Source organism: Ovis aries, chromosome 1, assembly GCF_016772045.2.
Source record: "Ovis aries strain OAR_USU_Benz2616 breed Rambouillet chromosome 1, ARS-UI_Ramb_v3.0, whole genome shotgun sequence".
NCBI classification, from domain to species: Eukaryota; Metazoa; Chordata; class Mammalia; order Artiodactyla; family Bovidae; genus Ovis; species Ovis aries.
This window is the reverse complement of record NC_056054.1, coordinates 37,236,162-37,252,742: the sequence shown is the minus strand read 5'-3', so window position 1 is coordinate 37,252,742 and position 16,581 is coordinate 37,236,162. Positions and strand designations below refer to the sequence as shown.

The following is a 16,581-nucleotide window of genomic DNA, read 5'->3' as shown; positions in this document are numbered from 1 at the left end:
CCTTTCTTTCTTTCTTTTTTTTTTTTCAGGTATCTCTCTGTTGCTCGGAGATATACCTAAGACAAAGCTGATCCCTACTCTCTGCCCTGAATACTCACTGGAAGGACTGATGCTGAAGCTGAAGCTCCAATACTTTGGCCACCTGATGGGGAGAGCCAACTTGCTGCAAAAGACCCTGATGCTGGGAAAGATTGAGGGTAAGAGGAAAAAGGGATGACAGAGGATGAGATAGTTGGATCACCGACTCAATGGAGATGAGTTTGAGTCTCTGGAAGATAGTAAAGGACAGGGAATCCTGGAGTGCTGCAGTCTATAGGGTCACAAAGAGTCAGACATGACTGAGTGACTGAACAAGGATGATGACTCTGCCCCCAGAGTAGGCCTGGTTGTCTTAAGGCTAATCTCAATTCTTTTGGCCAATGTTTCTGCCAGGAATGGGTATGTGGTCCAGTTCTTGTCAGTGAGGCATCAAGAGAGGTTTCTTGGAGACTTCTGAAAAGGTTCTTCCTAGATCTTAAAAGAACCACAATGAGTCCCCATGGCTCCCAAATTAACAAGAGTATAAAATGCAAATAGCCATGGACAGCCATCCCATAGCCAGAAGGAAACTAGACTGAATGACGGAGCAAAGACAAAGATGGAAGAAGCGGCTCTCTAAAGACAAAACCAGGGCACCGGGCCAACCAGACCTGAAGTCAGCTTTACTCTTAGCAATCTTTTTAAGGAGAGCTAATACACTTATTTATTGCTTCAGTCAGTCTGAATTAGCTACTCTGTCCTCTCCAGTCAAAACTTTCAGAGACATTTGCTTATCTTCTGCACAAGGCTAAACTATTTGATAAGAGCTTATATTTATCTTGTTTCTCTCTAAAACTTTGAGAGTACTGAGGTACTCTCTTAGGTACTGAGTACCCTGCCTGGCACATGGAAAACATTTGATAAATACTGGGCTGGAATACAGTACTTGCTTTCTTGATGATTCTTTTCCGAAAATTCCTAAAAATATTTACTTAATGTAAATGAGACATCTGATAATAATAAGCCATATTAAAATTTCAAGGCCCATTAGGCATCTTCTCAACTGAATTATGATATATTAAATATTATAGTTATTTGCTTTGCTTTCTGGGGGCACATAGAGGAGAATAAGGATAATAAATGGAGTATCTACATTATATTTATATGGGTTTTTATTTTAAAACACCACCATCTGGGATTATTACAAATTCCTGTGGGACTGTTTACAGAGAAATTGTTTTGATTTTGAGACATTCAACATCATAATTTAAGAAATGCAAATTAAAGCAAAGATATGACATTCTTTCATCTATCAAATGAACAAGCAAATGGAGAACATTCAGTATTAAAAATGGTGCAGGGAAATAGGAATTTTTGCACACCATTGAAAGTGTAAATTAGCACAATCTTTTCAGAAAAGAGCCCCATACAGCATATAGATATCAGTTAAGTTCAGTCACTCAGTCGTGTTCAACTCTTTGCAACTCCATGGACTGCAGCACACCTCCCTGTCCATCACCAACTCCCAGAATTTACTCAAACTCATGTCCATTGAATCAGTGATGCCATCCAAACATCTCATCCTCTGTCATCCCTTCTCCTCCCACCTTCAATCTTTCCCAGCATCAGGGTCTTTTCAAATGAGTCAGTTCTTCACATCATATACATACAGATGCAGGGGAAATACTTAAAAGCATATAGCACAAATTTTTTAAATTCTGTATTTCTGGGGAGTAGGATTAGGGATTGGGGAATTTTGCCTTAGTTATTTCTACACTGTTCAATTACAGGAGAATTAGTATATATTACATAATTAATTGATGCTTTCAAATGGTGGTGCTAGAGAAGACTCTTGAGAGTCCCTTGGACTGCAGGAGATCAAACCGCCAATCCTAAAAGAAATCAACCCTGAATATTCGTTGAAAGGACTGATGCTGAAACTGATGTTCCAATATTTTGGCCACCTGATGGGGTGAGCCAACTCACTGGAAAAGACCCTGATGCTGGGAAAGATTGAGGGCAAGAGAAGAAGAGGGTGACAGAGGATGAAATGGTTGGATGGCATCACTGACTCAATGGACATGAGTTTGAACAAACTGTGGGAGATACTGGAGGACAAGAAAGCCTGGCATGCTGCAGTTCATGAGGTCATAAAGAGTCAGACACAACTCAGTGACTGAACAACAATGAACCAATTGCCTGTTATAAAACAATAAAGGAGAGTTATGAGAAATATCTTATAAAAAAAAAATTCAAGGTAAGTAGTATGGGCTTTAGAATTGGCCAGATCTGAACTCAAGTCTCAACTTTGCCATGAGAATTATAAGATTATCTGCAAGTTACTTTCTAAATCTGAGTAGAGCAGATTCATGAACAATGTGAGGATTAGAAACACAGATCCTCCCCACAGTTGAAAATTTGTGTATAATTTATAGTTTGCCCCCGTATCTGTGGTCCTTTGGCATCCAATCACAAATTGGGTAATACTGCAGTATTTATTATTGGAAAAATCTACGTAAGTGGACCCACCTCATGTTATTCAAGTGTCAACTGTACTTTTTTTAAAAGTATAGACAAAAATATCAAGTTAAAAATACTATCCCATCAGGTTGTCTTAAAGAGTAATGCACTAACTTGTAAAATGTCTATTAGCACAACACTAGTTGCTGCACTCAATATGCCAGCAAATCTGGAAAACTCAGCAGTGGCCACAGGACTGGAAAAGGTCAGTTTTCATTCCAATTCCAAAGAAAGGCAATGCCAAAGAATGCTCAAACTACTGCACAATTGCACTCATCTCACATGCTAGTAAAGTAATGCTCAAAATTCTGCAAGCCAGGCTTCAGCAATACGTGAACTGTGAACTTCCAGATGTTCAAGCTGGTTTTAGAAAAGGCGGAGGAACCAGAGATCAAATTGCCAACATCTGCTGGATCATATAAAAAGCAAGAGAGTCCCAGAAAACATCTATTTCTGCTTTATTGACTATGCCAAAACCTTTGACTGTGTAGATCACAATAAACTGTGGAAAATTCTGAAAAAGGCTGGAATACCAGACCATCTGACCTATCTCTTGAGAAACCTGTATGCAGGTCAGGAAGCAACAATTAGAACTGGACATGGAACAACAGATTGGTTCCAAATAGGAAAAGGAGTACATCAAGGCTGTATATTGTCACCCTGCTTATTTAACTTATATGCAGAGTACATCATGCAGAGAAGACAATGGCACCCCATTCCAGTACTCTTGCCTGGAAAATCCCATGGACGGAGGAGCCTAGTAGGCTGCAGTCCATGAGGTCACCAAGAGTCGGACATGACTGAGCGAATTCACTTTCACTTTTCACTTTCATGCATTGGAGAAGGAAATGGCAACCCACTCCAGTGTTCTCGCCTGAAGAATCCCAGGGATAGGGGAGCCTGGTGGGCTGCCATCTATGGGGTTGCACAGAGTCAGACACGACTGAAGTGACTTAGCAGCAGCAGCAGAGTACATCATGAGAAATGCTGGGCTGGAAGAAACACAAGCTGGAATCAAGATTGCCAGGAGAAATACCAATAACTTCAGATATGCAGATGACACCACCCTTATGGCACAAAGTGAAGAGGAACTAAAAAGTCTCTTAATGAAAGTGAAGGAGGAGAGTGGAAAAAGTTGGCTTAAAGGTCAACATTCAGAAAACAAAGATCATGGCATCTGGTCCCATCACTTCATGGGAAATAGATGGGGAAACAGTGGAAACAGTGTCAGACCTTATTTTGGGGGGCTCCAAAATCACTGTAGATCATGACTGCAGCCATGAAATTAAAAGACGCTTACTCCTTGGAAGGAAAGTTATGACCAACCTAGATAGCGTATTGAAAAGCAGAGACATTATTTTGCCAACAAAGGTCCGTCTAGTCAAGGCTATGGTTTTTCCAGTGGTCATGTATGGATGTGAGAGTTGGACTGTGAAGAAAGCTGAGAGCTGAAGAATTGATGCTTTTGAACTGTGGTGTTGGAGAAGACTCTTGAGAGTCCCTTGGACTGCAAGGAGATCCAACCAGTCCATCCTAAAGGAGATCAGTCCTGGGTGTTCATTGGAAGGACTGATGTTGAAGTTGAAATTCCAATACTTTGGCCACCTCATGAGAAGAGTTGACTTACTGGAAAAGACTCTGATACTGGGAGGGATTGGGGGCCAGAGGAGAAGGGGATGACAGAGGATGAGATGGCTGGATGGCATCACCGACTCAATGGACATGGGTTTGGGTAGACTTTGGGAGTTGGTGATGGACAGGTAGGCCTGGCGTGCTGCAATTCATGGGGTCGCAAAGAGTCGGATATGACTGAGTGACTGAATTGAACTGACTTATGTGCTATTAATTTTTATTTTTAGCTTTTTGTTGAGACAGGCTTTGTTTATGACCTGTTTCATGTAGTTATCATAAAAAGGCTAAATAAATGAGTACCACTGTGATCCCAATTCACAAATAAGAAAAAGTGACACATTTAAAATAATCTGTTAAAGAACCCTAGCCAGTAAGAGGCAGACCCAGGATTCACAGCTAGGTAAGACTACCACCAAAGGCCACATTGTTGGTAACTATGCCTCAGGCCCTAAGTAAATTAAATGTTGCTCCTGTTTCTTATTCTTTCTTTTTATTTATGAGTGTTGAGAACTAATCTTATGAAAGACAGGATTCACAACCTTAAAAAATATCACTGTCATTAGATTAACAAAAAGTATTTTAGAGTTTGTTACCCAGAAAATTTCATTAGACAGAACATCTCTCCATGAATTTTGCATAATCAAGAAATTACCATATAATACAAACATGTCAAAGTTAAGAAACAAAGCTTGAAAACATATAGCTTTTCAGTGTTTTAGATAGTGGGTAAGTTCTAGAGACAGAAAAAAATTATACTTTTAAAAGGAAGAAAAACTTTTAATGCCCTGGTTACTTAGTATCTGGTTCTGTAAGCTGTGGGAAGCCCTGTAGGGGCCCTGGGGAGGCTATGCTATCCAACTGGAGGATGTAATAGAAACAATGCTTGTAACTATAGCACTGGATTGTAAGACAAATCCACCAGTGGCTTCTCAAGTAACCCTGCAAATGGCCACCTCCTCTGTCCCAGATGAGAGATTTTTTTACCAAGTTGGTGGTTAGCTGATGCCATTCATCTAATTACATATATGTCTCCTTAGGGAAAGGAAAGTATTATTTAGAGAATCAGAGAAATCTTTACATTTCTTTCAGCACGGAAGCATAAGAAATGAAATTTTCTTGGTCTTTATAAAATGAATACTAAAGAGGCAAAGAAAACAGCAGTTTGATGCTTCAGCTTTGAAAATTCAAGAAAATATGGGTAAGACAGATGGTCTATATATCCTTTAAGATTTGAATAAAAACAAAACAAGAATACCCTTTATATCTAACATCCACAGAATTTATCATACAATGCTATGTCTCAAATGCACCTTACTCCATAAACCCTTTCCTTATTCTTAGCTGAAGGATGTCTCTTCTTCCCCTCAGCTTACCTAACAGTCTACATGAGCCTCTTATGTCACTTCCATCATCTCATTTGTATCGCAATTATGTATGTAAAGAATTGATCTCCCCAATGAGATGGAAAAATGCTTGAATCCAACATCTGTGCCTCATTCATTTCCTTAGTCTAATTCATTTTTATATTCATCCTAGGTTCTGTCTCATTTCAAGGTTGATGCTCTTTATAACTGTACCTTGAGTCTCTTCTAAAACATTTCTTTTGTTTTTAGTTACTTGTTTAGTCTGAGATAGCTCCATAAAGGAGGATTTGAAGTCAAAATCTAGATGGAGAGAAGAGACAGGTAAAAAGGAAGCTGGAGTCGAAAGAGGTTAGCAAATAATGTATTTACTTTTCTAGGAGAGCCAAAGGTTACAAAAGAGTTTTCATGCTTAAATGAAGCACAGAGCAAAACAATGAGGGTTCTGTTCTGAGAACAGAATGGCTCATATGTATAAATTACCCTGCTGACTAGGAGCTTAAAAAACAGAAGTCAGTCAGAGATAGAAAGGGGAAAACAGGTCAGTAGGCATGATTTCCAAAGCACAATCGCATCACGGTGGTTTGAAGACCATCTGGCTGATGGATAGCAGCCCACTAACACCCAAGATGATTCAGCTGTTCTGGATGGCTGGGTGTTCCCTTCCCCTGTTGCTGATCTTCAGACCACCTGTCCAAAGCTGCCTGTTCAGCCAAGGCTGCTCAAAGAGAATAACCTTTCCCCATGAAGACTACGGTCAGAAGATTCCATAGTGAATTATGCTTTATAGATAAATGAAAGGAAAGGGCAAGGCTCATGGTTCATACATTTAACATAGACTTTACCACCTCCCCCACCCCCCACTCCAGAGTCACCAAAAAAGGACTGATAAATGCTATTCAATCTCTACTGAGAAGTCTCTTCCAAACCCTCTGAAAGTTTTAAACTTCCTCCAGTGGGTTCCTCCAAGATCTTCTACATAAAGTGATGATAAATTTTATATTTTTTGTACTACTTTTTTTCATACCCACTAAATGTCTATAGTTTTCACCAACTAGACACTGAGAACCTTGACAGTAGGAATTTCTATTTTATTTAAGAGTAGACTATCAATGAAAGTTAAATTAGTTAAGGATATTACTGTGAATTAGAAAAACACTTCTGATGAGATAAAAGTGACATAGTGTTGTTTCTTTCCTCCTCTCCTTATTTAACATGACAAAGGAGCATATCAGTATATACAACTGTTTTCCTTTTAAGATTTTACTAAGCAAAATTAATGGGAGAAGGCAATGGCACCCCACTCCAGTACTCTTGACTGGAAAATCCCATGGGTGGAGGAGCCTGGTGGACTACACTCCGTGGGATCGCTAAGAGTCGGACATGACTGAGCGACTTCACTTTCACATTTCACTTTCATGCACTGGAGAAGGAAATGGCAACCCACTCCAGTGTTCTTGCCTGAAGAATCCCAAGGACGGGGGAGCCTGGTGGGCTGCAGTCTATAGGGTTGCACACAGTCGGACATGACTGAAGTGACTTATCAGCAAGCAAAATTAATAATAAAAAACCCTAGCAACTATACCTCTTTGATATAATTAAAAACTCTTTTCCCCCCCAAATGAAACAAGTTAGTTTGAATTTTGTCATCCCCATATTTCATAAATCCAATACTCCCTTCAAAAAAACCCACAAAATGATTTATTAGTTTCATCACCAACCACCTAAGTTCACCAACATTTCTTTCTGCAAAGTCATATTTGCTTGATGTGACAAATTAAATTTCTTTCTCCTATCCCTAATTGTGACCATATTTTCAAGACTATTCAGAATTCCAGAAAGGCAATACACAATAAAAGATTAAATGGAAATTATGCTAATAGGATTCCCTGGGTAATCAACCTCTTCATTCTTTATGAAGTCTGTTCCATCTCACTTGGTATTCAAAAAAGCACAACTTCTGAAACAAAAAGGAAATGAAGATTCTTTCTTCTATAAAGATAATCTAAAAGATTCTGCCTGCTTTGTGGAGGAATGGAGTAAACATCTTGACTCCCAAGTATACACGAGTCCTCATAACTCTTAGGAGACACTATAGCAGTAACCTCCTAATTGGGTTTCTAATGTCAAAACACTTTTGACTTTGCTATTAGACTAAGCTATCTGGAGTAGAGCCCTGATCAGACTATTTCATTATTCAAAACACCTTCAATAGCTCCAAATACCTAATGCATAACATCCAGTCCTTCAGAGATTTACATTCAAGTCTCTCTCATTTGACCTCAATTTATTTTTTCAATTCCATCCTCTATTACTCCCTTTCACATATCTATTATATTCTCCCCTTTCCACACCCTAATTTTTCTTATTTCTGGGCTTTTGGTTGTGCTGTTCCTACATTCTTATCTAACCATATTCATATTTCAAAATTCAATATATCTGTTCTCCTACCAGGAGAACATCTTCTGGTATTCATCTTCTGTGAACTCCTTCTAAAACTTTATCTCTTAGGACACCTTATTTTAGTAACATATATGTGTTATTTCCCATGTTAGACTGCAAGTTCTTTGAGTCTAGAGACTTGTGCAATTAATTCTTTTATGTTCTACAAAGTAGGTATTTGGCAAGTAATGGAATGAATTGAATCAGTAAGAAGTAAGTATGCAACACTAAAATGAAGCATCAAGGATACAGTAGGAAAGCCATTCACTTATTCTACAAACATTTATTAAGCAAGTACTACATGTTAAGCACTGAGGATTCAGTGATCAGGGAGACAATAAGCCTGGCCCTAAAACAGAATACAATTTAGTGCGGTGTTTACAGTCCTACGTTATTATAATAAAACATGGTGATAACAAGGGAAGGAAAAGTGACAGAATCCTAATTGATAAACCCATTTAGAAATGGGTCTCTCTTTTTCTATATGCTCAAGTGATGTCACATAAAGAAAAAGGGGAAATTTTTACTTTTTAAATGAATCATGAGTGTTACTTAACTATGAAGGGAGTAAAGATTCCCAAAGGGAACAGTGTGGGATGAAGTTGGTCATAAGAATAGTATCTCATGGTTTTGAGCACTTGTATTTCAGGTGCTCTTTTTATTAATCTATGTACATTATTTTATTTATTTTAAGTCACAGAAAACTTGGAAGAGGATTCAAAAAAGCGATTCTCCAAGGACTTATGAATTAATAAGGTCAATGAATGAATAAAGGTTATTAACTAATAAAGAGGAAGTGGGAATGCAACCTAGGTAGAAACAACAGGAACAAAAGCATAAGGAGGGAAAATTCAACACATGTATATGTGGAGTGCCCGGCAGGGGCACTCACACTAGTGAGAAAAGACGGGTGATTAGTGGAGGCAAGTATAAAGCCTTAATTATAACCTTGAAACAAGATTTTGAAATACAGCTCTGATAAGCAAGAAATGGGTATTAAAAATATTTGATCAAGAAGACAAATACAAGAAGAAAAGAAATCCTACATTAAATGTTTTTAACTGCTGAATACCAAAGATGCCGGAGGCTGAGAGTCCTGCTAGAGGCCTGTGCAATACAAGTACAGCCACAACTATGGTGAGTTCTTAGTGTGTGCCAAGAACAATGCTAAAAGTTTTATAAACATTATTCAGCTCTTCTAAGAAATCTAGAAAATTATTACTATCAAATGCCTTTTAAAAGTAAAGAAACACAAGCTTATTGAGCTTAAGTTTCAGGTTCATTCTGCTAGTGAATGTCAAAGCAACGATTAGGGTTCAAATCTATCAACTTCCAAATTTATGTTCTTAATCACTTCTGTAAGCGCCCCAACAATATTACAACTGCCAAAAGTAGAGCAGCAGAAATGCTAATACTCCCTTACATATGTATAGAGCTGTGTGGATTATAAAATACTTTTACCTACATTTAGTACTCAATCCTCATAGCTACCTGTTCACACAGGCAGGGAAGGCTATTAATCTGCTTTACAGAGAAAGGCAGACTTGGAAAGGTTAAGTATCTTCATGGAGGTCAGAAGCCCAGCAGATGATTGGTAGAGCTGAAACAAGAACTCATGTTTTCTTGTTCAATATTCAACCAGCAATCCTGTTCACTCTGCTAGCATACAACTGCACGAAGCGATTTTGTTCTCTGCTATAGTCTCGGTGTCTAGAACAGTCCTTGAGACATAATAAGAGCTCAATAAATATTTGTTCAATAAAAGAACAAATATGAGGTCCCATTAGCGTTTAATAAAAGTGCTATTCAATTACGTGGAATTATGATGTCAGGTTCAAATTCACAATCATATGGCTATACTTCATCTCTTTGGTTAAATGGGCTGGTTCTCTCAACAATACATCAGATATGAATTATGCTTAAGCACTTACTGGAAACAGCTGCAAAGGAAAACGGCACAGTGAGGGGGTACCCAAGTGAATGGAAGGGATAAGGAAGTGTTACAGCCCAGAGCAGTCCTAATAGTACCTCAGATACCACCTGCAGGGTGGCTGTCACTAGGAATTTGGTGACAGTTATCAGAGGCCAAAAGTCAGAAAGAAACTGAACTTTAATAAAGTTAAGTAAATACATATTTATAAATAAATATAATAAAGAAACAACTCTTTATTATATAATTCATTGTGAAAATCCAACACAAGTATCACATAGCATATTCTTTTAGAGAAAAGAATGATTATTTATTAACAAATTTAAATGTCTAATATGATCTATTTTGGAAAATTAAATAATGGCATATTCATATTTAAGAATTGTGATAAGGCTCTTGAAACTTAATACTGGTATTGTTTATATTTTATACCTATTTTTGGTCTTTATTCAAAAATAAAACCAATATTTAAAATTTTCAGAATACAAGTTATTTTTCTGACTTATTATTGATTCAGCCATGTATAAATAAAAGTAAAAGGCATTTTTTAAAAACAGGTAATTGAATAATGAGAATAATTTCTGTGGTTAGCACAATTTTAAAAAGGAAAATAGTAGCTAATATCGAATAATGCATTTAAATATTAGAATAAATAGTTCACCTTTATTGAGTGTTTACTTTGTGCCATGAGCTGTACCAAATGCTTTATATACATTACTTCCTTTACTCTCTGCAAATCTAAGAAGGTTTGGTGGTAACACTCCCAGGGACAGATGAGGAAACTAATGCTGAATAACAGCTGCCTCTGGGCATATGGGTATGCTACATAGCCTCTCTAGACCCCAGTTTCTTCTTCTATAAAGTGGAAATAATAATACTGTCTCTCAGAGGTATGAATGTAAACAGGACTTGGGACAATGCATTCAAGATAGTGTTTAACACAGTAGGTACTATGTTCAATCATCCTCTTCTAAGTGGTTGCCCTGTCAACAGGAAGGTAGCAGAAACCATTTGGCTGGGAATAAACTAGAGAAAATACACAGCTAATATTAGAAGTCATTTCTGAAAGAAAGAAAACAAAAGAAACCAGAGACCTCAGAAATGGTCCTCTCAAATTAAATGTTGACACCAACACTATACCTTTACTCATTCTGAAATATAGGAGCTGGATCTCATAGTAGATTTACAGTTTGATGACAGACTGGTTTCCTTGATCATTGTACTAAGAAAAACTATGGGCGATAAATGAAAAATTCAGGTCCAAGGGGATGCTATTTTGATGGGAAAATTTGTAACTAACAATATCATAGGAAAAATTATTCTATTAAGTATTAACCTCCTCCCATCTAAAAAAAAGGACTTGGATGACATTCTGTAAACACAAATGAATTAGTAACTAAGTACTAACATTTATTGGGTAGCTACCATGGGTCAGGAAGATCTGCTGGAGAAGGGATAGGCTCCCCACTCCAATATTCTTGGGCTTCCCTGGTGGCTCAGCTGGTAAAGAATCTGCCTGCAATGCGGGAGACCTAGATTTGATCCCTGGGTTAGGAAGGTCTCCTGGAGAAGGGAAAGGCTACCCATTCCAGTATTCTGGCCTGGAGAATTCCACGGACTGTATAGTCCTTGGAACCGCAAACAGTTGGACATGACTCAGCCACTTTCACTTCACTTCACCATGTACCTGGCACAAGGTATCTACAGATATAGATATCGTCTCCTGGTTCTCTCATTTATTCTTAACCTTATGAAGTACAAGAAGTTACTGTAACCACTCAAGTTCACCTGTCTAGTGTCACAAGACTGAGTGATTAACACACACACAACATCCAAAACATCAACAATCAGCTTTGCTTCCAATACCAACACCTCATCTAACTGTGATTAGGTCTTGCCTGGGCTTCTGCCGTCTGTGTGTGTCTGCTGCCTAGCATGTTACTTTTGCCTTCTTAGAGTCCATTCTCTACCTGGTAGACTGTTTCAGGTCACCTCACTCCCTGTTAAAAAATACCCAGTGGCTTCTACTGCACACAGACTAAAACCTGAGCTTCTGACTCTGACTCATCAAACTCTTCTCTCCCTCCCACCTCACACTGCCTCCCTCTCATCCTAGCCCACCACTCCCCAGGCTCCCAATGTACCCTCTAGATCATTCTCACTTGAGAGTTATTGTTGTTCCCTCTGCAGAGAGAGCTCTCCCTCCTAATTTTTGCATGTCTGGCTCCTTCTTATCATTTTGATTTTACCTTGTCTATGCAGCTTTCCCTATAACCAATCAAAGTGGTCACAAGCCACATTCCCTCTTGTAATTTTAATTATCTGCAAGACACTGAACACTATCTGATAATTCTCTAAGTTTATTTATGTATTTGCTAGTTACTCTTCTCATTGGAATGTAAGCGGAACCATGGCAGGGAGCCTTATCCGTTTGATTCATAACTAGACATTTAACACCCTTAAGAGTACCTGACATGTAATATGCACTCACTGAATACTTGTTGAATGGAAAGAATGAGCATTATACAATCAAATACTTACTAAAAGGGACACTATTCATACAGTTCATTTTGTTATGGAAGCAAAGGAAAAAGTATGGAAAGATACTAAACAGGAAATATTAACTTGCTCGAGGAAGTGCGGAAAGGAAAATCAAATTTTCTAACACTGCATTGTTTGATTAGTTATAATAAATATGCATTGTGGGAATTAAAAATAATCAGTTCAGTTCAGTTTAGTCACTCAGTCGTGTCCGACTCTTTGTAACCCCATGAACCACAGCACACCAGGCCTCCCTGTCCATCACCAACTCCCAGAGTCTACCCAAACCCAAGTCCATTGGGTCAGTAATGCCATCCAACCATCTCATCCTCTGTTGTCCCCTTCTCCTCCTACCCTCAATCTTTCCCAGCATCAGGGTCTTTTCCAATGAGTCAGCTCTTCACATAATGTGGCCAAAGTATTGGAGCTTCAACTTCAACATCAGTCCTTCCAGTGAACACCCAGGACCGATCTCCTTTAGGATATACTGGTTGGATCTCCTTGAAGTCCAAGGGACTCTCAAGAGCCCTCTCCAACACCACAGTTCAAAAGCATCAATTCTTCGGCACTTAGCTCTCTTTATAGTCCAACTCTCACATCCATAACTGACTAGTGGAAAAACCACAGCCTTGACTAGATAGACCTTTGTTGACAAAGTAATGTCTCTGCTTTTTAATATTAATAAGTAAAAAAATGAGAAGAGTATGTAATGTTCTCTCAGCAGAGAATCTCTTAGCTAATTAATCTATATATCTAACCATCCATCCATCCATTCATCTCTAGAAGCAGATCACTATGTTAGCAATCTTGAAATATTAGTAATTTCTTTATTAATAGATGAAAGCATTCAAAGACACCCAAAACCATAGTATTAAAGAGTTTTGAAACCATAAAGAAAGGTACAATACAGTCATTAAAAAAGAGAATTTTCTAATAAATTCTGAAATCTTTAATTAGGACAAATTGCTGGAAAATCCCATGGACGGAGGAGCCTGGTGGGCTGCAGTCCATGGGGTCACTAAGAGTCCGATACAACTGAGCGACTTCACTTTCACTTTCCACTTTCATGCATTGGAAAAGGAAATGGCAACCCACTCCAGTGTTCTTGCCTGGAGAATCCCAGGGACAGGGGAGCCTCATGGGCTGCCGTCTATGGGGTCTCACAGAGTCGGACACGACTGAAGCGACTTAGCAGCAGGAGCATATCTAGAAGGAAACTTCAGGAATTTTGAGGAAGGCAGTACTGATATGATTAAGTTCTAATGTGGTTTTTTTTTTAACATTGATTTATATTACTTTACAATTATACCTCAAATACTTCATATTTTAATTAGGGAAACTCCCCAGCTAATAAACTCTGAGTTTGGAATACCAGATACTGAAAATCCATGTAACTCAGTCACTAAGCGCTAATCAGGAGTTATCTTACCTCAATAGAAGTTGGGGAACTTGATGGTAATGGAAAGGGAGTAACGGCCATCTGATTGACTGCGTCTTCATTTCTGCAAACGTTAAAATAAGCAGAATCAATACACAGCAAATGCTAAATTCTTGGCTCAAATTAGAATCATTTCCTCAGTTCTCAGTTGAAAATGCACACACAGCACTACAGAATTTTTTAAAATGTAAATATACACTGGTTTCAAGCACGCAAGGCCATTAGGCACAAACAGAGATGTATTACTCAAGGGAATCTAAGATACAATGATTAATGACAAAGAATGATGATGCTAGTAGTTGGCCAGCTTCTGCTTGGTAAGTCAGGTGCTGCAGAGGATACTTTTGGAAAGGTACCAACTCTTTCAACACCGAGGAGCATAAAATTTTCATCAGGGCGGGTGTAACCTCTGGGCCCATTAATGTCTAGAGCATTTTGTTCTTTGAACTGGAAAGGTTCCCAGCCTCCTCACTTGGCTCCTAGCTTTGATCTGCCATATGAAGGATGGTGGGATGTATATGACAGTTCTTGCATGGGCAGACTGTGTGAGGAGGAGTAATGGATGGGGACAACAGAGATCCAGACAGACAATGCTTTGTGGATTAAGTTCATTCTTCTCCTCCTTACCCTAACTGGAGCAGAAGAAGTGGGAGCTGAAACTTCATTACTGGGGGTCAGGAACAGAACAACATCAATACCAGTTCTGATGGTTTGGGCTTACTTCCACTACATTACTAGAAATGGTATGTAGGCAGCGGTTCTGTAGGAGATCTGTCTTTTACTGTTTATTCACTTCACAGGACCAAAATAATTATCTTAAGATTTATGTGAACTTTAGGTTTCACAATATAAAACAAACAGACTTCTTACTGGTGTGCAAAGATCTAAGACTGTTCACAGATCTCCATGTTTGGTGTACATATGACAGCCACTGCCTGATTTAGGAGGGCACTCAAATGCACTTTTCACATTTTATTTTTTATGTCTCTCCAATTGGAAAAAGATCCACTGGTCGATGTCATTCCTACTTTGAGGCTTTAATCACATTACTGTCTTTACCTGAAATGCCTTTCTTTATATTAAATCTATACCCTACTCATCCTTCTCAATAATCTCAACTATGTTTATTTCCCTTAATTAAAAGACTATATATTGATGTCTTCCAAATTCACATTTAGCTTGGATATTTTTCTGTACCTAGGATCTGCAAACCCAACACCTACATTATATTCCACTAGAGGTCTTAGAAACATTTTAAATAAAACAGAGTTCTTTGTCCCACTCAGTTCCCAAAGGATTCTATAGTCAACTTCCTCCCCACCTTAGTAAATATCAACAATATTCACCCAGTTGTTTAACCAGGAACCTAAAGCCATTCTTGAACTCTCACCCCTCAACTGTATACCCAATCCATCAAGATCTCTTATTGATTCAACCTTTAAAATGTATCTTGAATGTTTGCATTTCTTTCCATCTATCCTAGTACAAGTTATCATCATTTTTTTTTTCTAAATTAAAGTAAAAACCTCCTATTTGGTCTCCCTACTTATACTCTTCATCCTCTGTCCATTCTTCACCCAGCAGTTATTACAGTTCTAAAATATAAATCTGATTATATTTCTACCCCCTGCTTAAGATCTTCCTACGATTCCTTAATGCATGAGGATCAAGTCCAGAATTGTTAGGGAAGTTATCAGGCATTGATGAATCTGGCCCCAGCCTCCACCTTTGAACTTGTCTTGTTCTCACTGCTTCCTTACTCTGCTCAAACCCAGCTACACAGGCCTTCTTTCCATTTCTCAGCTGAGCCAAGCTCCATCCACCTCATGGCCTTTTCTCGTCCTCTTTTTTGTTCTGAATGCTTGGTGCCCAAATCCTTTGTCTGATTTTTTTAAATTTCTCTTCCATAGGTCACAATAAATGTAATTTCTGAAAACAAGCATTCCATGACTTTCACTATATGCTTATAGCACCTATCTATAATCCTAGATCTGTTTACTTTCACAGTTTACTTAACTGGTTTGTATGCACATTGGTTTCAAATCTGTCTTCACCTTAGACAGTAAGCACTCCAAGGACAGGACTCATAACCTTCCTACTATTACATCACCTAAGGCAAACACAGTGCCTGGTCAACTGTCTGTACAGTAAGTGCCCTACATGTAAATGAGTTCTGTTCCTAGAACACATTCGTTAAGTCCAATTTGTTTGAAGTTCAACAAAGCCTAGGTATCCAACTAACATAATTGGCTATATAATACTGTATTGTAATAGGTTTATAATACTTTTCACAAAAACATATTAAAAAATACAAAAATAAAGAAAATACATTTAATCTTACAGTATAGTACCTTAAAAAGTATAGTAATACAGTACAGCTGCCATACAGGGGCTGGCATCAAGTGAACAGGCAAGAAGAGCTACTAACTAGAGGAGGGAGAGGAGATGGGAGATGGGAAAGCTGAAGGATCGTCAGCAATAGGAGACAGAGGGCAAGCTGCAGTTTCACTCACGGCTGACAGTGATGGAAAGCACATTTACATCTTTGAAAGTTCACAACTTGAAGATTCTTATGTAGGAGACTTACTAAACACAGTTATTTTAAGGGACTTGCCTAGTGGTCAAGTGGATAACACTCTGCACTCCAATGAAGGAGGCCCAGTTTGATCCTGGGAACTAAGATGGCAAGTATTGCAAAT

At 38.4% G+C, this 16,581-nt stretch overlaps 1 protein-coding gene across 15 annotated transcripts in view; it reads right to left on the bottom strand.

Moving 5' to 3' along the window:
• The window catches only part of PATJ (PATJ crumbs cell polarity complex component), a 390,464-nt gene that overhangs the window by 108,352 nt on the left and 265,531 nt on the right, over window positions 1-16,581 (bottom strand). For all 15 annotated transcript variants that reach the window (XM_060410212.1, XM_060410237.1, XM_060410189.1 and 12 more), the window contains one exon: window positions 13,874-13,946. In XM_060410212.1, the coding sequence (XP_060266195.1) occupies window positions 13,874-13,946 (73 nt within the window). The remainder of the gene's footprint in view (window positions 1-13,873; window positions 13,947-16,581) is intronic.